This window comes from Blastomyces dermatitidis (genome assembly GCF_000003525.1).
Source record: "Blastomyces dermatitidis ER-3 genomic scaffold supercont1.4, whole genome shotgun sequence".
In the NCBI taxonomy this organism is placed as follows: domain Eukaryota; kingdom Fungi; phylum Ascomycota; class Eurotiomycetes; order Onygenales; family Ajellomycetaceae; genus Blastomyces; species Blastomyces dermatitidis.
In genome coordinates, this window is record NW_025544777.1 from 2,885,154 (window position 1) to 2,908,641 (window position 23,488).

General features: G+C 36.0%; 1 protein-coding gene across 1 annotated transcript; it reads right to left on the reverse strand.

Moving 5' to 3' along the window:
• Positions 1 to 20,951: 20,951 nt before the first annotated feature.
• BDCG_04261 (uncharacterized protein) lies at positions 20,952 to 21,164 on the reverse strand (the record flags this gene model as incomplete). The annotated part of the gene is made up of 1 exon (XM_045419924.1): positions 20,952 to 21,164. The coding sequence occupies one exon, from the start codon at positions 21,162 to 21,164 to the stop codon at positions 20,952 to 20,954; it is 213 nt and encodes a 70-aa protein (XP_045276125.1).
• Between the last annotated feature and the right edge of the window lie 2,324 nt (positions 21,165 to 23,488).

The window sequence follows — 23,488 nt, forward strand, 5'->3', positions numbered from 1 at the left end:
AAGTGTAGTTTTCATGAGAAAGTGAAGAATAAACTTGCACAAGAATGTATTTAGTTGTTTCATGAGCATTATCAATAATCATTATCAAATTCTGATTATATAAGCAATCACTGAATGAATTGAATGAGACTGATTTTGATCTTCAGTCTCAGTCTCATTCTGATTTTGAAAGAATAATCATCTTTCATAGTTTATTCTGGAAAATTACTCTCATTTCACTGTTCTTGAATTAAATCTGGTCATTTTTCACATCATTTCTCTCAGAAATGATTCATTTTCAGATTTTTTTGAGGCTTGGTCCTGGTGGGACTCACGCCAAGAAATGTATGAAACCAGATCAAATGGGATCAAATGTGAAATTCATGGTCCCGGCGGCCAGTCTAATTCTGACTGTCTATCTCTCTCTTTGAAACATTGTCCGCGACATCACTGAGTAACAAAGAATTATATTCATAACAAGCATAGAAAGAAAATATCTTTAAGATTGCATTCTTTGTATTATTATATATGAATTCAGCAGTCAGAAGATGTTTAAGCTAATTATTTTAATGATATAAACAGAATACTTGAAGATGCTGTTCTAGTGTTTGATTCTGGCATTCAGTCTGGTCATCAGTCTGCAGATGAAATGCAATACTGAGAAGACATCTTATTGTAAGATAATAGTAAAAAGCCAATCAGTATTTGCTGATGAAGAGAAATTCTTGATCTGTTATCAATAATTTCAGAGCACTGTGATCATGAATGATGATATCTAAAAACAGATCAGTCAATTCAGAGGCTTTAACCTTTTTATAAATAGAGATATATCTGATCATCTTTGTAAAGTAATCAATAATAATCAAAATTGAGTCATATTCTTTGACTCTTATCAACTTCAGCAGATTAACTATGAAATTCATTAATAGATTCTGTCATGAGCTCTTTGAAACAGACAGTGATATCAACTCATCATATTACTTATACCATGAAATCTTTATTCTTTGACAGATATTGTAAGTTTCAATATACTCTTTGACATCTGCTCAGAGCTTATCTCAAGTGTATTTATATTTTAGAAGCTTCTCAGTCTTCTCTAATCTGAAGTGCTCTGTATGAGAATTATTATGATGAATTCTTAATAACTTCTGATGCACTGTTCTGCTACAAGAGATGAAGACTGAATTATTCAGCAGTAGAAGTTCACATTCTTCTAGTTATCAGTGACTTGATTTCTTAGTGATATCATCTCACTCAGAGTCTGTCTTCTTCAAGTTCAAATCAGACTCTTTCTTCTTCAACTTCTGAATTTAAGCTGCAGTAGAGACATTCTTCTTCTGTAACTCATTAATGAATTTCAAAAGTAGTCAGATTGAAAGATTGTAGACTGTTTCATTCTTTGTCAATTCAATGATTGTAAGATATGATATAAGAAGCTCATGATCTTCAGTGTTAGTTCTCTACAGAGATCTGAGTTCTCTTTCACCTTCTATACTGAGTCAGACAGCTGCCTCTTCAGTGCTGTTCTTAAGCTTTAGAGAACTTCAACTCCCTGCAGCCAGCTTCTTCTACAGTGATGATAGAGGTTCTTTTGTAGAATTCTTCTTCACATTAACAATATTATAATTAGATCATCTAGACAGTGTGTCAGCAGAGTTAAGCTGATCTGAACAGTATCAGATATAGAAATCATACTCTGAAAGTAGCTTTACTCATCTGGCTTGATGTTCTGTCAAGCTCTTTATTGTCAAGAAGTAATGCAGATTTACATAATCAGTGAGAACTTGCACTGAGTACTTACTATTCTGAAGATAATATCATCAGATCTTAAAGAATTCAACAATTACTAACATCTTCTGATCATAAGTATCATATCTTCTCTGTGTGAGTGATAACTTCTTGAAGAAGAAGGTCACTGATCTTTATTCACAGTATCTTATAGACTCTGTGAAAAAGTCTTCTTTCACAGACAATTCATTGTCTGTTTTCTCAGAGATAATTATTCTCTGATTCTTTCAATGTTGAAAGATCTTCAGTGTTAACTGTGAAAAGATTTCATAGATCTCATTCTCAGATGTATCAGTCTCACACTGACTGAGTAAGTCAGAGTTAAAATGATTCAGTATTGTAACATCTATGAAAGCTTGTTTCAATTTCACAAACACCTGCACAGTGTCTTGAGTGAGAATAAATAATCTCATTTTTCTGTCTTTCATACTTCTCTTTGTGATTCAAAGGTTGCTTAAGCCAGCGTACGATTACAGGCGTACGCCGGCTTCTTATATTGTAATCTCGTACGCTAAATTAATTAGCGTACACTATGGCCCCTTTACACTTTGTACGCGTACGCTAGTAGTTCGGAAGCGGCCGCGGTATTATCCGACAGTCATACATTCTTCCGAACCACATCCTCCCCCACCAGATTCGGTCACACTCACGTGACCATGTTGTACACCCTAGCTTCATGCGGATTAGCTCGCCACTAGCATTTCATGATCATGTGGTCTATCTCTGATCCGGCTAGTGTCCTGCATATGCCCTCTCAAAGAAACTTTCACTAGATTACATCACTCATTCACTAGCTTTTCTCATTCTTCAACCATCTTCTCCATTATCATCATTATCAAACATCACTATCTTATTCAAGATTCCTACCCCTTCTCCTGTCTAACTCTTTCCACCTGTTCATCTATCACATTGTACATGTTTCTGACAATAGCCCTCTGTTTCCACAACAAGTGTCATTGTAGTGCTTATACTGAGCAGTTCATTAGCAGTAAGTGTAACATGTTGTGAAACATGGTCAGAACTTGTTTATCTTCTAATGATCATCAGAATGATGTATTATCATGAATGATGACACATCTTCTTATACACTCTTGACTGTTTCTCTTCTCAGCAGGTTCCTGATCATGTTTTCTGGCATGATTTTATATGAATGCAGATGCTGATATATTTGTTTTTATTTATGTAGAATCATCACACATTGACAGATCTGTGTCTGCTGATGATAGTGAACTCAATATTAAATCATTGATTGAGAACTTGAAGGACATGATAATGAAGAAATTGTCTGTGTCATGTGTGGCCAGGTCTTCTGCATCTCTCTCTCTTCTCTCTGTTTCTTTCTCTGCCACTCCTTCTCAATCTTCTACACCTGTTCCTGTGTCTGGTTCTCCCGCTTCTGCTATCCCTATTCTCATGACCCTCACTTCTGCCACTTCTGGTTTTGCCATCTCTGCTTTTGTTACCAGCTCTTCTCAATTCAAGGAGATGTTGTGTAGACTTAATGAATCACATCTCTCAGTGTATACACTCCTGCCCTTCTTGCTGACTTTCAGAACAATTTATTGTATGAAGACTGTGTATGACATGACTATCTAAAGCTCAGTTACAGACACTGATTATTATGTTTATTTTAAATATTCATGATAAGACAATCATTCATTTATCTCAGAGAATCACTTCTCTTCTCAACAGTATCAAGATTGTAAGTCTTTTTCTTTTTCATCTTTTCTTTCTGATACTGATTTTCCTGTTCTTAGAGAAAATCATTATGAGTTTTGCTGTGCATGAAGTTGTGATGTTCACAGATATCAAGAAACTTTTTACAACTGTAAAGTTCAATATCACAGAGATATTCACTCTGATGAATTTCTTCAGAATGATCAATCTGTATCAGCCTATTCTCTGATATCTGTTATCTGACTTTGTGATGCAGATGAAAGATATTCATGTTTTCAGAAATGAGAACATGGATGTTGTACTCTTTTACACCCGCGGGCATGAGGCTCATACACCTTGTCTGAAATGTTGTTGTGAGAATGAGCTGTTCACACACTGCATTCTGCTTTCTGCATTTCTCTGTGTCCCTCTCTCTCTTTCTGAGAAGCCTCATATGTGTTGTAATTGTGTGTACAATTCTAAGGCCAGCAGGTGTTTGTTTGGTAATTGTTATCCCTGTTTTTGCAGTTTTATACACTAATAATAGTTCTTAGTTGCTCCGGCGCCAGAGGTCATTTTAATTGAAGATGACAACATCACTGAGACTACTCTCTCTCACTCTCAAGCTTCTACTGTCACTTTCTCTCCCTCTTCTGCAGGGAAGGTTGTGTGCACACTGAATTGTAAGTGTTCAGCTCTGAGTGGCTTCTGTCATTCATTCAGTTCTGCATCTTCTCCTCCTTCTGTTTCTTTCACCTCTGTTCTTCCTGCCCTGGCTTCTGATCCTGCAGGTCTCATGCTCTTCTTCAATTTCTCTACATGTACGCGTGTGCATTTCTATATTAGTATTTCAGTCAATCTTGCAATCAATGACATTAATATTGTACACAGAGTGATAGAGAAATCAGAGACATGCACAGCATTGTTGTGAGAGCAGCTTACAACTCTTGAATCTCTTGTGAACCTTGAGTTTTGAGATTTCCTTTGTTTTTAATGTTTTTCAGGTGGCATGGTGTTGGAAATAGATTAAATGTGTGATGTATAAAAATGAATGAGGTGTGTATGATAACATTTATCTTTTGCAGCTGACTCTTACAGTTGATGATTAATTCATCATTTCTTTTCTTATGCTTTTTCTCTATCTGCTAGTCACTACTCTTACACAATCTCTATATGATACAGTGTTCAGTGACTAGGTTCAGCAGCTTTCAACTTTTTGTGATTCTGTCTCATGTATTATACTGTCTCTCTTCACTCACTCAGATCACTACAGTGAACAGCTTATTAAAACTAATCTCATCTGACCTCTGAGCATTCTCAGGAGTTGAGATGGCTTGGTCTTATGTGTCTATGAATGTTTCAGATAGTTCATCCTCTGTGGTCTTCATGATTGAACTGGTATAAACAGTCAAATTCAACTCTGAATTTCTTTTTCTTCTGCAATCTGACTTATGTGCAAGTCTGCTACTTTGAGATCACTCTTTGTCATGTTGCATCTGCTGTCTGCAGCACATTATTATATGATCAGCTACAGTCTCATCACTTATTGAAGTATGATATTCATCTGATTTCTTCATTTCTTCTCATTCTTTTCTTATAATCATGGAAAGATCAGAATAAGTGAGATCATCTGATTCATAAGCATCTATGATTTCTCTTACTTCATGAGACTTTTCAATTGTAAGTCTCTTCTTTTTCAACACTGACAATAGTGCTGCAGATGATTATAATTCACTCAGATCTTGCATCTTTGCTTTCACAAGTCATGAATCATTGATTAAGTTGTGTAAGATCTGTTCCTCTGATTCTTTCAATGCATACATTCTCAGAGGATGTGATTTGAGTATCTTATATGACTCAAATCACCTAGGTTGGAACTTCTCAGGACTCTCATTGTGTATGAGAACTCACATTCTCATCTTGAGACTTGATTTCTTAATAAGTAAGTCTTGTATTCTTTTCAATTGAATTGCTCAGTTCAGGAGTAACTCATTAGCTTTTGCATGTGTGTGGCTGATCTCTTTCAATCTTGGTTCCATGTCTGCGACTGTTGTGTCTGCAACTGCTGTTCCTACTATATCTGCAACTGTTGTTCCTGCTGTGTCTGCAACTGCTCTCTCTCTCACCTTTTCTGAAGCATTCTCTGGGATGCGCGGATGCAATCCATACAACAGATAGAATGATGAACACTTGAAGACTGCATGCTGTCAAATCCGTGTGGCCAACAGCGCCTGTCTGAGATATTCATCTCATAGTCTCATAGGCTTGCTCACTAGATATTTCATCAGCATGTTGCTCAAGATTTCATTCAAGTGTTCCATCTTCCTGTTCATCCGCAGATGATATAGCATTGTTCTACAATGTCTTGTCTGTAACTGGCCCATGAAATGCCTCATCACTTCTTCTATGAGGTTTGCACCATTATCAGTTAGAATCTCACATGGCATTTCATAGTTGACATAGATCTCATTATGTAGAAACTTCATCATCATCTTCTCTATCATCTCTGGAACTGCTTTCACAACTGGTCAGTCAGTAGCATAATCAATAGCAGTGATTATTCATTGATTTTTATTTGATGTTTGTGACAATATGTCTATGAGATTCACTCTTCATTGTTTGAACAGTTGTATTGTACACTTTATCTGATGTTGTGCTTCTTTGCATTCTAACCCTTTCTTAGATTCTTTCACAACCTGGCAATTCGGACACTCATGAGCATATGCCTGGATGTCCTCAGCTATACTTGATCAGTATACTCTTGATTTGAGTACACTCATGAGTTCAGGGCTTTCTAAGTGACTGAATTCTTTGTGCATGTGAGTTATCAAGTCATGTCTAAATAAAGGTTCTAGATAGAGAGCTTCTGCATATTCTAGATCATGGTAAAGCATAACATCATTTTTCAATTTCCCCAGCTTGAAGTTCAGAAGCATCTCTTCTACTATTTTCACAAGACACTTGTCATCTGACACCTTGTCATTCTTCAAGTGAGAGATCATGGTATTCACTCATTCTGATTCCTTACATCCCCTCAGTGTGTTTAATGTGAATGTCCCTTGTGCCTGGTTTGCAGGACTCTCATTCATGAAATCAGGTCTGTAACTGATTGTGTTCAGTATCACTGTGTTCAATCTCTTTCAGTATTTGATATGAAGATTGTACACTTGAAACTCTGAGATTCAACATGCTAAATGTTTGAAAGGTTTTATCATTGATTGTAGATAGATGAGGCTTTTGTAATCTGTGATCACTGTTGTCATATACCTGTTATCAATATATCTATTCCACAACACCAGTATGTGCTTGATCACTAGCAATTCCTTTTCATACACTGAGTAATTGAGCTCAGCGCCTGATAGTTTTCTATCATTGTACATCACTGAGTGCAGCTTGTCATTCTTGCTCATCTGTAGAAGGGCGCCTCTGATAGCTCATTCAGATGCATTCATCTCAATGTAGAAAGGTTTATCACAATCTGATTGAATAAGCACTGAGGATGTTGTTACATGTTTTCTCAGTGTGAGAAAAGCCTCTTCACACGCGGCATTCCAGATAATTGAATGAAACTTCTTCTTTCACAGATTTGTATTCATTTCTCTTAAGAGATCTGAGAGTGATGCAGATATTCATGTGAAATCCTTGATGAATCTGTGATAATATGAGACTAACTTAAGAAACTGTTGTACATGATGTACATTCCTCAGCTGCAGTCAATTCACTATAACATTCAATTTCTTCAGAATGAGGTGTATACAGTCATCACTCACTACATATCTCATAAACTTCAACTCTTCTGTTTCAAACACACACTTGATTGATTTAACATAGAGCTTATACTCTGTCAGAGTTGTAAGCACTTCATCAAGATGCTTCAGATATTCATCATATGAGTTTGAAAAGACTAGAATGTCATCAAGATATATGAGGCATGAGGTTTCATTCTGTTTATGAAGGATTATATTCATCATTATTTGAAAGATGACAGGCACATTTGTCAGACTGAATGACATTGCTAGGAATTTGAACTTCTCTCATTGCATATTAAACACAGTTCACAGAACTGACAGTTTGTCTACATGAATCTGCCAGTATTCTGAGAGAAGATTGATCTTCAATAGATATCAGGTATTTCTGACTGTATTCAACTGTTGTTGAATCTGTGGCAGTGAATATTCATTCTTGATTGTAAGCTTGTTGAGTGCTTGATAATTGATACACATTCATCACTCTTCACCCGTCTTTTTCATGAATAGGACTGGAAAGCCCCATGCACTTGATGAAGATCATATGAGACCACATTCTAGAAGGTCGGTGATCTGACACTTCTGTTCTTCAAGATGTGTTTGTGACAGGGAATACACATTCTGGTTGACTGATTTTGCATCCCTCATGTCAATCTCATGTATGAATCCTTGTTCCAGTGGTAATTCCAGTGAAAGATCTGTTCAGAAGATCTTTTCATACTTCTTCAGAAGCTTCTTTATACACTTATCCTCCCACATATCTTTTATCTTGGTTTCCTCCACTTCCAGGTCCTGTATGACATACAGAATGCTTTTGAATGAGGTCTTGTGAATTGTTCTCTTTGCTTGTTGATATGTAAGCAGATTTAACCCTTCTATATCAGGGGTGTGGAATGTCCTTCTCATATCAGTTGATAGAATCATATGAACCATTTTCTTCCTATCAGTCAACTGCATATGACATATACGCCATTGAATCTGTGAATTGAACCTTTGAAATCAATTGAGTCTGAGAATAAGATTGTATTTCATGTTCTGCAGCTCTCGCGCCCAAATATAGCAAGATCATTCTTCAAAGTGCAAGGGAACTCTTACTCTTGCAGGTGATATCAAATATCAGTTATCAGATAATCTTATGCATCAGAGATTCTTCACTCAGTGAACCTCTTTCAATCTTTGAATTATATAATTATCAATATATTGTGTAGAAGCTCCTGTGTCTGCTAACACTTTTGCAGCCACCTCTCAATTCTTATTCAAGTGCCTCTTATACATTAACATTTCAGGTTTCAAGGCATTGAGGTGAGTGTTCACTTCCTCACCTGCACCTCAGTCAGGAGTCTGCTTCTTCTTTGCATTCACAGAATTCAGAGAGTCATCTAACACAGACATCTCTTTCACTTTGAAGGCTTTTCATAGAATATCAGTGAGTGTCTCTGAGCTCACTGATCCTGCTAGTTTTTTGACTGTGCATGCTGAGTGCAATCTTTTGCATCATGATTTTAGCATTCACAGTTGAAACAAGCTCAATGCTTGTGACATCAAGGTTTTCACCCAGAGAATCTCTTTTTCAGGGGATTTGGCACTTTAGTGATGGCATTCAGATCTAGATTCATTGCATCTGAGTGTGTGACTTGTGTTATAGAAGTCTGATTATCTGTTCTCTGCTGAGGTATACTCAATTGCAGTATTTTCTGTCACAATTGACTTGCTTGTTCTCATACAATGAGAATGTTGTATGCTTCTTTCACCATGCCTGGTTGTAAGGTTAAGCATTTTCATTTCACTCTCAACTCAGGTGTAAGATCATGAATGAAGATCTGTAAACAGAAAGATATTGAAAGCTCTTCATTCAACACAAGATAGTGTAAGCTGAAGTGTGTGAAGTATGATGTAAGATTGCTCACTTATCTACACTTAGTGAAGTGTTCATAACACTTGTCTCATGTGTTCACTTTCTCAAAGTTATGCAATATTCACTTGAAAAACTCATTCCATGTTTGTGAGAATGAATATCACTCTGAATCTGTGAGATTCATCTTTTCATCAGTCATTCATAATGACTTCACTTTTTCATGTAGAAATGCAGCAGATCTTAAGACTTGTTGAAATTCTGTTGACTGCCTGTCTGTGAGTTCATATTCAATCTGATAATATGATTGCATCTGACTTAGCCAGCTGATTACAGCATTATTTTTTCAGTCATTATTAAAGCTTGATGACTCTGACAGATCTTCTGGCTTGATATATTTCATACTTGAATTCTCATCCTGCACAGTGATCTCTGATGATGTGTACACTTCTGAAGAGATCATGAATGATTGTGATAGAACCTTCAGATTCAGTGTAGTTATCTATCTGTGTAAACATTTGATCTTCTGCTGTAGGCCTAAGATCTGGTTTTCTCTATTCTTATTGATGATGATGATTGCATCAGTGAAGCTCTTCATAGTGAATGCTTGATCTGCAGTGAATATCAATTGTTGTTTGATCTTCATCTCAGCCTGTCACTGTGTATGCAAGACCTCAATCTTGTTTAGAATTCTCATATACATATGGAGCTTCAATTCTGGTTCAGTGATCTCAGCCACTTTTCTTACTGCTTCAAGTAAACCCTCTGAGAGGTTCTGCATATCTTCCAGTTCAGGTAGCAGAGAAGGGTGTTGTTTGTATCAGCTAGAGAAGGTATTCATTTCAGTGATTTCTCATTGATTGTACGATGTCTATCATTATCGCTGTATTGTTATATCACTATATCGCTGTATTGTTATATCACTATATCATTCTGTTATTATTGTACAACTCCAGTGGTAGTCACCTCTTCTTTTATCCTTCTTTTGAGTAGGGAGTGGACTTCTTTGAATCTGGTTCACTGCTCCCATCCCCTTTCTCACACCTCATCTGTTTGTGTCTCATACGTGGCATTCGCCTGGGTGTGAAGTTTTCCCTCAACAAGTGAAGCAGCATCAATTGAATGCTCTTCTGCTCACTGCTCTTTATACACTATCTTTTGAGATGTTCTAGAACCACACTGGCATGATAACTACAAATTGCTTCATAGACAGAATTATCATGCTCTGGAGGAGCCTGCGCTCCTCACCAGTTTTTAGACATGCTATCAGATGTGATTCAAAGGTTGCTTAAGCCAGTGTATGATTACAGGTGTACGCCGGCTTCTTATATTGTAATCTTGTACACTAAATTAATTAGCGTACGCTATGGCCCCTTTACACTTTGTACACGTACGCTAGTAGTTCGGAAGCGGCCGCGGTATTATCCGACGGTCGTACGTTCTTCCGAACCACATCTTCAACAGATCTGTAAGAGGGGCAGTAATCTGTGAATATGTATAGATGAATCATCTGTAGAAATTTACAAATTCTAGAAACATCTACATCTCACAGTACATCTGCAGCATCAGCCAGTTCTCAATGATAAAGACCCGGCTTCTGTTCATTGAAATGTCATTCACTTCAACAATATAATCTAAGAAATCAATCTTCTGCATGTAGAACAAGCATTTTTCAGTGTTTATATAGAGTTGATGCTGTCTCAAGTGACTCAACACTTCTCAAACATGGGTATCATGTTCTTTCTCTGATTTTGAGAAGATTAAAATGTTGTTCAGATATACTATGCAGGAGACATTAACAAGGCTTCACAGCATCTCATTTATATAGGCCTGAAAGATGACTGAAGCATTACAAAGATTAAAAGGCAAAACAAGATATTCAAAATTGTCATACTTGGTATAAAAAGTCATTTTTCAAACATTGTCTTCATTAACTCTGATTCTATGATAGATATTCTGTATATCAATCTTTGAGAACATCTTCACTTCAGATAATCAATCAATTATCTTATCAATTAACAGTAGTGAATAGCAATTCTTAACTGTCATCTTATTGAGATCTCTATAGTCTACATATAGATATAGTCTATCATTCTTCTTGAGCATAAAGAGTATAGACATCTCTGCTGAACTCTTTAATGAATATATTCAGTTCTTTGATTGCACTTCTTCAAGATATTTGCACAGAACATTCAACTTCTTTACAGACAAGTTATAAAGAGGCCTGTACAGTACTGTTGCACTGTCTTCAAGATAAATCTTATATCATATCTTGATATCAGGAAACTTCACTGCTTCTCTTTCTGAAAAGACATTCTTAAAATCTGTAAAGAGATATTGTATACATTCACCTTCAATAACAGATACTGCTGCTAATCTTGCAGTGAGGGTGATGACTTCTTCATCTGTTCTCAGGTCTCAATCACCTGCTACACAGTATATTGACTCAATCTTTTTCTCAAGATTCTTTCAATGAAACTCTTTGAGTTTCTCTATCACTGTCTCTTCATCAGTGAGATGATATCATCACATCTGAGTGACTCAGTCAATGAGAGGATTGTTTTCTCTCAATTACAGAAGATCTAGAATGATGTTCTCATCTATAATGTTAACTGTGTGAAGGAGTAGACTGCTCTTCTTGAAGGTTCCTTCTGAGTCTGTGATCACATACTTTGCTTGAATTATGTCAAAACAGTGGCATTTCATTTCATCTGTAAATTTTGCATGATCTGACAGATCTATCTTCTTTCAACTCTTCATCAAAGAAAAGAAATAGAATATGAAGTTAATATTCATCTCAGAGTCAAGTAGACATCTCACTGATATCTTCTTATTTAAAGTATGCATTGTGATTATAACATGAACTCAGAGATGTGAGAATTGTTAATTCTTTTCTTTCTCTTCTTTATCTTCCACAGATACATTTGTCAGAAGAGAAGTCAACTTTAAGAAGATATCTTCTTGATTTCTTCTCTTCTTTGACTTCTTGCAATCACTGATATAGTGATCACCAGCTCTGCAGTTGAAACAGAGATCTTTGTTAAATCTTTTTTAATATTTCTTCACAGTGAGTGAAGAATCAGAATACTTGAAATTCTTCTTTACTTTCTCTGCACTAAAGCTGTCATGATGTCATTTAGATTCTGTTGTTAATTGCTTAGAAGAGGTCTTATTGACCTTTTTCTCAGAGAATTAATTATTTAAATAGATTCAGAAAGCCAGGTTGACAAGCTCAGTGTAATTGATTAATGAACTCTGATATTGTAATATTATTATCTACATCTTGTAAGTCAGCTTCATGAGATAAAGCTGTGTTTTTAATTGATTCAAATCATCAGTCAGTTTCTCTCAATATTCTTCAAATCTTACATTGAAATTGAAAGAATTCTCATCATCTTGTTAATATAATGAGTTGAACTGCTGCACTGCTGTGAAGCTGCAGTTGTGATAATCTTCAATTTAATTCAGTAGAAAGTCTTTGAATTCTTTTCAAGTTATAGCAGTATTGATATGCTCAAGCTCTCTCTTCTTGATGACTCAAGTAGTTGCAGAGATGCCTTCAAGAAGGTTGACAGTGTATATTACTTATATCTCATGAGTATTATACTGGCTCAGATTAAGGCAGAATTTCTGTTCAAGAGTACAGATAAAGCTGTGAAATTCTGACAAGATGTTTCTCTTGTATCTCAGTGAATCTCTGATCTTAATCTCTCTATCTTCATGATAGATGTAGGTGTGTAGAGGCCATGATGATAGCAGAGTGATTGAAGAGCTCATGTCAAAATGTGCAGCAGGTTCAGAAATCTCAGATTTCTGTCAGAGTAGAGATGTATGCACTCTAGAAGATAATGTAGTGTTTTCTTCAGAGAGTGAGATTGAGTCAGTCTCAGCACAGGTGCATGAGGTCATATCAGTCTATTAGAGCTTGACTGATTCAAACTTATAATCAGATTGAGTGATTTGAATTGTAATATGATGAAACTGAAGTAATGACTAGTCAGTGATGATATATAGAGATAGTTGTTTAAGAAGCTATATAAGTGAGCTTGACTATCTTGCTTGAATAGTGAGCTTGTAAACTACAGGGTTATTACAAGAATATCACAGATATGATACTTAGTATACTAAGAAGATTGTATAAGACACACAGTAACTCTTGTGTATATTTCAGTAGAAGTAAAAGATAAATCACTGGCTTCTTGAATGAGGAGCCAGCATCTAGCTATTCTATATAGATAATAGGTGAATACTCTCCTCTCATTTCATAAGCAAGAATAACCAGAGTGATATCTCAGCAGCATCTCATTACTAAGAAAGAGTAATCTGCTGACCTTGTATAGAAGCGGGGTTCTTATATTTATCAATTGAATCTTCCTATGATATATCTGAATGATGTCATAGAGTGATTGGAAACCGGTTCAGATAGGATGAAATCATCCGCATGGAAGTGATGAGCCGTGTGGAACCGCAATGAGGCCTTGGCGCGGCCGGGAGCGTGACAGAGTCTTAGAACTCAAACTATAACTGAAAAAACTTCATTAACAGAGATTCTCTACAGATCAATTATAGAATGTTAATAATTATTCTATTATCACATCAACAGTCACATGAAATTCTAATCTCAGTGAAAGATTGAAATTTAATCTTTATAAACTGAATAGCTGTGTTGACAAGGCAATCTCTTAATTCAAGAAAGATGTCAAGAATACAGTGAGATTAAACAGTCTGACTAATACATTCAATTACATCACATGAAGCATCTTCATGAAATTGAAACTGATTAATGCACAGTGCTGATATATAATAGAGAAATAACAGACTTAGAATTCTCTACAAAGAGATGATGAATAAGTATTATTCTGAGATGTCAGAAACTGATGACTCTACACATTCATCTTGAACTTCTTGAGTGCAGATGTCAGATCACATTTCTTCAAATATAATGAAAATTGAATTGCTTATACTCTATGAAATACAATTGAATAGAAATACTCTGTTCTTAAAACACAGTTACATTATAAGACAGTTCTGAAATTCATGTCTTCTGATGACATACAGATCATCAATCTACACACATTCTTTAATAAGTTTCAGTTCATCATTATAAAATTGAAGATGTTGAATGCTTCTCTCTCAGATATGTGAACATTTGATACCTTCTACTCAGTTCTACTCAACAATTGAAGAAATTATGTTCAGAAGAAGATAGAGAAGATACAGGATTTCAAATTCACAGCTGTGATATTGAATGTTGATCTTCTTATGAAGAAAATTCATTCACAGCTTAATTCTTCAAAAGATAAAAAGAATCTGCAGAATATAGATTCTACAGTTAACACAGCTATAACAGCTATAACAGTCACAACAACTACTAACAACAATATATTAAATTCAGCTCATGAAGACTGTACTGAATGTGATTGTAATTTGTAATAGTACTCAAGAGAGCTTCTGAAATTATCAGAGATTGAGAAATTCATCTATCTGTTCTGAATATAAGAGATCTCACTTTAGCATCTGTTGATTGATCAATTCAGACAGTGCTCTGAATAATTGAAGAATAAACAATGCTATGAGAATAAAGAAATTCAAGAAAAAGAAGAAAAAGAATAATAGTGAGAATAGAACTTAACTATTTATTACAGATGAATCAGACATCTATCAGATAACAAACCTCACAGAGATAATCAATGTGTCAGTCTGTTTTGTGAAATCTCATAAGAATTCCCTCACTATATGAGATAGTGACACTGAATGCCACATAGTGAGTGATAGATCATGATTTTCAGAACTTATAGCAATTAATGATTCAACAGTTCAAGTGATCAATAAGATTATTATAAAGGTTCAGAGTGTCAGCACTGCATTCATCTCAGTGAGTGAAAAATTGATAGAATTCAATTATGTACACTACATGTCAGAGCTATCTGAAAATCTGATCTCTGCTGAGCTGATGAAACATCAGAGCTATATTCACTGTAATATGCAAGTTAATGCTGGGAACTACTTTGAGTTTCTGTCATCTATCAACAGTGATATCTTCTACATCAATCTGTTTCATAATAATATTTACATTCTATCTGACATCTCACTGACATTTCATGAGGTAATGAATGACTCAATGTATAAAGCAGTGACATATATAACTGTTCTGAAATCAAAGACAATCTCAACAGATTATAATCTGAATGCTGAGTCTTTGAGATCTTTCAGCTGTGAGAAGGTTGAACAGTTAATCAACTCTAAGAATTCAGATACTGATTTCTTTGTTATCTTATCTTTATCTCAATTATCTGCAGTTCTTCTGAAACAGCTTCTGATAGATGAGTGATATCACTGACTTGATCATATCAGTGAAAATAGTATATTAAAAATGACCAGGAACCTGTAATTTAATATTGTTATTATCAGTCTGAAGAAATTATCATTCTGTATCACATGTATCAAGTCTAAACAGAAACACACTTTCTACAAGAATTTCACATCACATCATGTTATCTGCAAGGCCTTGAAGATTTGAGTGAATATCTTCGGTGATGATGAGACTCTTGAAACTGAGAATGATATATCATCTTACACTGATAAGAAGCTTGCAATGATGATAACAGATAATATCATCTGTATAAGGTGAATATTTCTATTGAAATGCAAGGATGAAATATTGAGATATCTACAGATCTTCAATCAATTCATTAAGAATCTGCTGAGATGTAGCATTGCAATCATTCACTCAGATTATGAAGAATTGAATTCAAATGCAGTCACAGCATATATACTCAGTGAAGATATAAAATGAGAGCTGACTTTCTCTCATACTTTACAGTAAGATGAAGTATCTGAATAATCAATCAGTTTAATCATTGAGAAGTTCTGATCACTATTAATAGACTCTTTAGCTCTGAAAAAGATGTAAGATGAGGCAGTTATTACAGTCACAGAACTGCTTAATCTTATATCAACCTTAATAATATTGTATAAGAACTCTGAAAATACAAAGTCAATTACACTGTATGAGGCCTGACTTGAAGCTCTATCTTCTGCATGCAGCATTCACTGATGGAGTTGCAAAGCATTCTTGAAGATAGTTCTCAAGCTCATCAATAAGATGACTTCCTGTTTCAAAGAGTTGATTTTTGTGAGTTATAATGATTTTATCAATTATAGATTGATGAACCTCTTCAACAGATGTTTATACATATCAAAAGATGTCATCTTTTATGAGGACCTTTATCTTGCTAATTCATTAATACTGACTACAATGCACAATCTGAAGGTTCTACTCAACACAGTCTGTAAAGTGACTGCAGTGATTCTTTTGATAATATCAGATCTACTCACTGTGACTTATCAAGAGACTGCAGTGATTTCTGATCTATACATTGATGAGAAAATTCAACCTGAGTGTTCATTATTTCTCATACTCACTAATAATTGATGAATTGACTATGATGTCTTCATGAGAATATCTATCTTTTTAGTGCAGAATACACTGAACTTCTCAGAACTAACAGTTGAATCTAATGACTCTCTGACATCTACAAGAGATATCACTATAGTGAGGAAATCAATAGTGAGAGAATTTTTAGTGAAGAACATGTAAGGGGCCTGCACTGAATAGATCAGTATAATATTATAGGTCTTATATAACAAAGATAAAAATGTTAGAGAAGGAAAGAAAGAGAAAATGCGAGAATCAGTGATTGAGATGGATATTTATACGCGTATGTGATGGTGTATGTGATGGAGCTTCGGGGCGGAAGAATATACACGTGTTTGTAGTGGCTGAGGATCAGTGATTGGGAATGGCTGAGAATCGGAGTGTACACTACGCGCGTTCATAGCAGCCGTGGATCAGTGATCAGGAGTGGCTGAGAATTGGAGTGTACACTACACACATTTGTAGCAGCTGTGGATCAGCGATTGGGAATGGAAGAATCTATGGAGTGTAATGGAATAGTCTATATGATTGATCGGGCGCAGCCCGCCACATTAGTCCCTTCTTTTCAGAAGCAGTTTCCATCAGTCAAGGGCTGCTGTTTTGAATAATGCAGAACTCAGAGTCCAGGTCAGTTGATTGTAGCTGACTCATTTCATCAGATATTGTCGGCCGCGGCCGCGGGATCTCTTATCAAGAATATCTTCAATCTCTCACTCAAGCTCATTATCTTCTTCTATGATGCCTGGCAGCTGTCAGTCAGAAGTCAGCTGAGAAGAGAACAGATCAGTGGCAGTGCGGTGGAGCAAGCTCATGTGAAATACATCATGAATTCCTGGTGATGTGTCAAGGTGATAGTTGTGACTATCTAGAACTTCTATCACTTTATACCTGGCATGGCAGTAGTCTAGTGTATGAGATGAACATGTGATTCATATGTTCTTGAGATTCAATCACACAAGGTCTTCTATCTTATACTGCTCTGCAGAATCTCATCAGATATTGATTTGATCTTCTTGATCTTGTTTTACAGTTGTCATGAAGGCCTCTGCTCAGTCATGAGTGTCTCAGAGCTTTGTTACTATATTATCAGTGATCTGAATTGAACTGTGAAGGTTCAGTGTGCACTGTGTGATCTCTAGAAGATTCAACACTTTCATGTGATACTCATGTGTAAGAAAGAACAGACTTACATCTGTTGAAATGACATCTCAACTGTTGATAGTGACCTCTGTATGTAGGAGAAGGTCATGTCAATCATCTTGTGAGTAGTTGCAGAACTTACAAAGATAATTCTTTACAGTCTGAATTGTCTGTTTCAATGCATTATCAGTCTCAGAGTGATAGACAGTTGACAGACAGTGTGTAATCTTGAGAACTTGACAGATCCTTGTTCAGAGGGTGCTCACAAATTGGCAGCTCTGATTCAATACTATCAATCTCAGCAATTCATGCATCTGATAGAATGAACTCTGTAAGAAGGCTTCAGTGACTTGTTCAGCATTTATCTTGTTACAAGGTTTCAATATTACATTCTTACTTAGTCAGTCAACAATGACCAGGATGTTTCTGCAGCTCTTGCTCTCAGGTAGATTAACAGCAAAGTCAATCACTACATCTCATCAGATTCTATCAGAGACATTGAGTGATTTCAGTAGATCTTTTCTATGATTCTTTCATGAGATAACAGAAGAACAGTAATTGCAGTTTCAGATAAAGTATCTGATGCTGTTTAATATCTCAGATCAGTAGAATTCTCAGAAGATCATTCTATACAGTTGTTTACAGTCTGAATAATTGATCATACATGAATCATGCATCTCTTGCATTATCTGAGTGTGTAAGAGTTTGAAGTGAGAGACTCAGCATCATTTGTAGAATTGTAGAGTGTTATTGTCATTAATTGAGCATTCTGAGATATCGGTTCTGATACATAGTTCTGGGGGAAATTGAGGTGCTTCTTGATGTACTGCTTCAGTGAGGGTCTGAAGGAGTTCATCAGCCTGAGCTGCTGTATGCCATAGTTCATTCAGTGTAGAGAAAGTGAAGATATCAATGTCAGTTCTAATCAGAGAAGCATGTATGGTGCTGTGAGCTGTTCTATCTTGATCAATTAATATCTTCAGGTTTAAGAGCTGATGCTCTCAGTTCATTCAGTAAGTATCTGTTACATCAGATAGCATATCTTGCTCTTATTGTGAGAGGGCATCTGCCATCAAGTTCTGGCTGCCAGGATGATAGTGTATCATAAAATGAAAGTGGCTTAGAAACTCAGATCATTGCATCTGTTATTCAGTAAGTTTACAGATAGTTATGAAGTATTTGAGGTTCTTATAATCTGTGACTATCTCAAATTCAGAGACACTTCAGAGTTCAGAGTCTTATTCTTCTAAACAGTGTACAATCATGAGAAGTTTCTTGTCATAGATCTCATAATTGTATTCAGCGGGACTCAGTTTCTTAGACATGAAGACACATAATCATAGAACATCTTCATCATCATATTGCAATATCACTTCTTCTGTCATGTAGTCAGAGAAATCAGCTTCAACAACTGTCTCACAATCAGGATTAAATGTTATCAGCAGAGGAATATTAATGAACATCTTCTTCATCTGTGTAAATACAGCTTCAGTGTTCACTGATCATTGAAATACTGAGTCTTTCTTAGTGAGATCTGTAAGTGGTCTCGTGATATCTGAGAAGTTTCATATAAATCACTGATAGAAGTTAGCAAATTCAATGAAGCTTCATACATCTTTCACAGTATGCAGAGCTTCTCATTCAAGGATGGCAGAGACTTTCTCAGAATTCATTTGAATCCCCTTGCCAGCTTCTATAATAAAACCCAGATACTTGGTACTCTTGACTTCAAAATCACACTTATCAATATCTATCAGTAGTTCTGCTTCTTGTAGCTGTTGTAATATCTTTTACACATGTTCTTGATATTCTTTTCTGAATTCATCAGTGAAGATGAGAATGTCATCTAGATAAGCAGATGCAAACTCATCAAGGAAATCTCAGAGCACTCAGTTGATATACTTCTGAAATGTACTGAGAGCATTAGCCAGTTCAAAGAGTGTGACTATTCATTCAAAGAGACCATAACATGTTCAGAATGCTGTAAGTCATTCATCTCCTTCAGTGATACAAATCTTATGAAACACGGCAATGATATCTAGTTTTGTAAATCATTGAGCTTGTCTGATCTGTGCTAGGGTTTCATTGATGAGAGGTAAGAAATATCAATCTTTCTTTATCAATCTGTTCAGACCTCAGTAGTTCACACAGAATCAGAGTTCTTCACCTGGTTTCTTTGCAAAGAGGATAGAGGCTGCAGCAGAAGAGTTGCTAACATATATGAATCCTTTATTCAACAGATCATTGAGTGTCTTTCAAAGGAGAAGAAGTTCATCTCAGGACATGCTATAAAGAGGGCCTCATGGCAGTTCAGAGTCCTTATCATTCTTTTTCTCTAACTTGATACTGTGATCCACTTCAGAACCTTGTAAGAGAAGTATGTTCATAATATTGTCTTGTCAGAAGACATCTAGATATTTGTGATATTGTTGAGAGAGTTTTGTATGAGGATCTGTTGTTGTAATACAGAATAACTTTTCTAGAGTCTTCTTGATATCAGCCAGACTGGTGGAATAGATTGACACATGATCTTGCTGTCAGTGACTCTGTCAGTGGTTTTGATAATGACTTCTTTTTTGAAGTATTTCATACACATTGGCAGAGATCTGTGTCAGGTCCATGATCTTGTGAATGTCATTTTCATGAACTCTATCATTGTTAGAGAATATCAAGCTTCTGTTTTAAGCATTCAACAAGATGCCTTGTTCAGATAGCCAGGCAAGTTCTAACATAAGATCATAATCAAGATTATCAACTTCATATGTGTAGACATCTTCATATTGATGTCCTTCTACATCTATGATCAGCTTCACCATGTAACAGGTACAAATGTCTTTTGAACCATCAAATTCTGTGAGGAGTTGAGGTTTTGATAGAGAGATACACTGAAGGTTATGATGTCTTACAACTGAAGATTTTATCATTGTATAGTGACATAGATCACTGTCTATCATGGCCTTCATATTATACATGTTATTAATCACAGTGAATACAAGAATCACATTCATTGTCATCTTCTCTTCAAATTGTTGTCATCTGACCTCTTCAAGCTTCTGTTTATGAATTTGAACAGAAGCTAATCTTTTCCCTGTTTCACTGAGACATTCTTATAGTTATTCTCTGAATCTTCCTCTAATGCAATGTGGTTAATGTGGACAGGCGCTGATCCATCCTTTGAATGAGAAGGCACAAAGGTCAATCAGCAGTTGAAAGCAATGTGTCCTGGTCAGTTACAGTTGATGCACACTCTATGTTGATGTCAATCAGCAACTTCTTCAGAAGTGATCTCAGAGACTCAGAAGCCTGTTCAGACAGTGAAGACCCTTGCTTATGTGTAGACATTTGAGTCTACTCAATCCATGGCATCTGCATCATTGTTATTCCTCAGCGCAGGTGTATAAGTCACTGAGGTGTAACATCTTCTGCCACTGTTCTGTATATTCTTGAGCTTGGTAAGACAGTCATTCATTGTCTGAAGCTGTGTGTAGAAGCCTTCATAAGTTGGGTCTTCATCTGCACTTACAAGAGTCTGTAAGAGTTTGAAAGTCAATGTCTTCTTGAGCATGCTAATCTTCATTCAATCCTCTCAAGACTGATCACCTGCTTCTAGAATCTTAGTGTTGAAGTCAGGGATGAATGTTGTAAGAGAAGTGTTCCTCTGTCAGATGCTCTGTAATCAATCTAATGCTTTCTGTTGCATAGCAGTGTCTCAGAACAGGATATCAAGATATTTCATGATGTTGTCAGGTGTTTGCAATGCTGGTTCACATGCTTTCATTCATGAATGAAACTTCTGTTTCACATGATCCTTCAATCATTCATTGATATATTAACCTTGATTGGTTAATGAACTGATGGAATCTTCATCTACACTCAGTTTTGTGAGCATTTCCATCCTCCATGATGAGTAGAGAGTGAGATTGAAAGCATCAAAATATGCAGGAACATCTAAGTGTTCTTTCAGTGCTTTTGTATTCAATTCTGTAGATGTTGGGATCATGTGAGTTTCTTATTATGATAATTGTTGGATCTCTTCATATTGGCATTGTTGAGTTGTATGCATATCAGCTATTTGTTGTTGTTGTAGTTTCAACATTGCTTGGAGCCACTGTGACACTGTGTCTATGTTCATGTTCAAGAGTTTCATATTATCATTAGACATGGTTATATTGATTGTCAGATGTATGATATCTGTGAGATCTGAAGAAGTGTAATTGTATTTTTATACATCTGAGTATCAGAACTCTCAGGTCTTTCACTGACATTCTCTTGTAAAATCTTATTCTCTTCATAAGATCTTGTTACAGGGTCAGAGTGACTGGTGAGCAAGCTTCTATCTAGAGACTATCTGGAGACTCAGTGTCTGCTTAACTGTTTGACTGTTTCTCTATTTCTTACGCGTTGTTATGTGTTCAGATATCTCTCAATGAATAATCATTTCTAATAAGGAGATGATGAATGTTTTTATAGTGTAAGAGGCCTGCACTGAATAGATCAGTATAATATTATAGGTCTTATATAACAAAGATAAAAATGTTAGAGAAGGAAAGAAAGAGAAAGTGTGAGAATCAGTGATTGAGATGGATATTTATACACGTATGTGGTGGTGTATGTGGTGGAGCTTCGGGGCAGAAGAATATACGCGTGTTTGTAGCGGCCGAGGATCGGTGATTGGGAATGGCCGAGAATCGGAGTGTATGCTACGCGCGTTCGTAGCGGCCGCGGATCGGCGATCAGGAGTGGCCGAGAATCGGAGCGTACGCTACGCGCGTTCGTAGCGGCCGCGGATCGGCGATCGGGAATGGAAGAATCTATGGAGTGTAATGGAATAGTCTATATGATTGATCGGGCGCAGCCCGCCACAGAACAGTCTTGAAGATCTACTCACTGATTCTGAGATTGCTGCACTCTCAATCCTGAAAAACCTCACACATGTCAAAGCTTTTATGAAATGAAAGTATTATTACAAGACCTGTGTTAAAGAGATCAACTGTTTAAAACAGATAGAGATCTGATAACTGATTGAGAGAACATCACAAATGAGTGTTCTCTGCAGTCAATGAGTATTTGACAAAAAGTTCAATAATATGAGTAATGTTATCTGTTATAAGATCTGCTGAGTTGTCTGCAGAAATCTTCAACAGAAGAAAGTTAGTTACTTAAGAATCTTTGTATCTGTCATCTCTGCATTCATCTCACAAGCTCTTATGATGATCTCAGTATCTCAGGAATGATATGTTCTGCAGATTGATATAGTGACTGCTTTTTTAAATACTCAACTGTCTGCTGATGAACAGATATATATGAATCAACTCACAGAATTTCACAAAGACTGTGATAATCTTGTGTGTAAGTTGATGCAGAGACTCTACAGTCTTAAGCAAGCAGCACTCTTATGATATGAGAAGCTGTAAAAGATGCTATTGCACTCAGGCTTTCATGTCAGTCTCTATGATGTCAGACTATTTATTCACAATGAAAGACAGGTCTATATAATCATCTACATGAATGATATTCATCTCTATGACTCAAAAATCAAAGATCTGAACTGAGCCAGAGCTGAAATTGCTGCTAATTACAAGATCAAGAATGTAGAGAATTTCAACTGCTATCTAGAAATGAAGATTGATAGAGATTCAACTTCATTGACATTGTCTCAATTTCTCTTTATAAGAAATCTTCTGAAGAAGTTCTCAATGAATGACTGTTATTCTATATTCACTTCTATGAAGAAGAACATCAATTTCATGAATAATGATGAGAAACTGATTGTATACACAGCAGAATTTACTCTACAGTTCTATCAATTCAGTATCAGATCTCTGTAATATCTAGCATTTAATACACATTCTGATATGAGCTTCACCGCAGGATTCCTTGAACAATTCA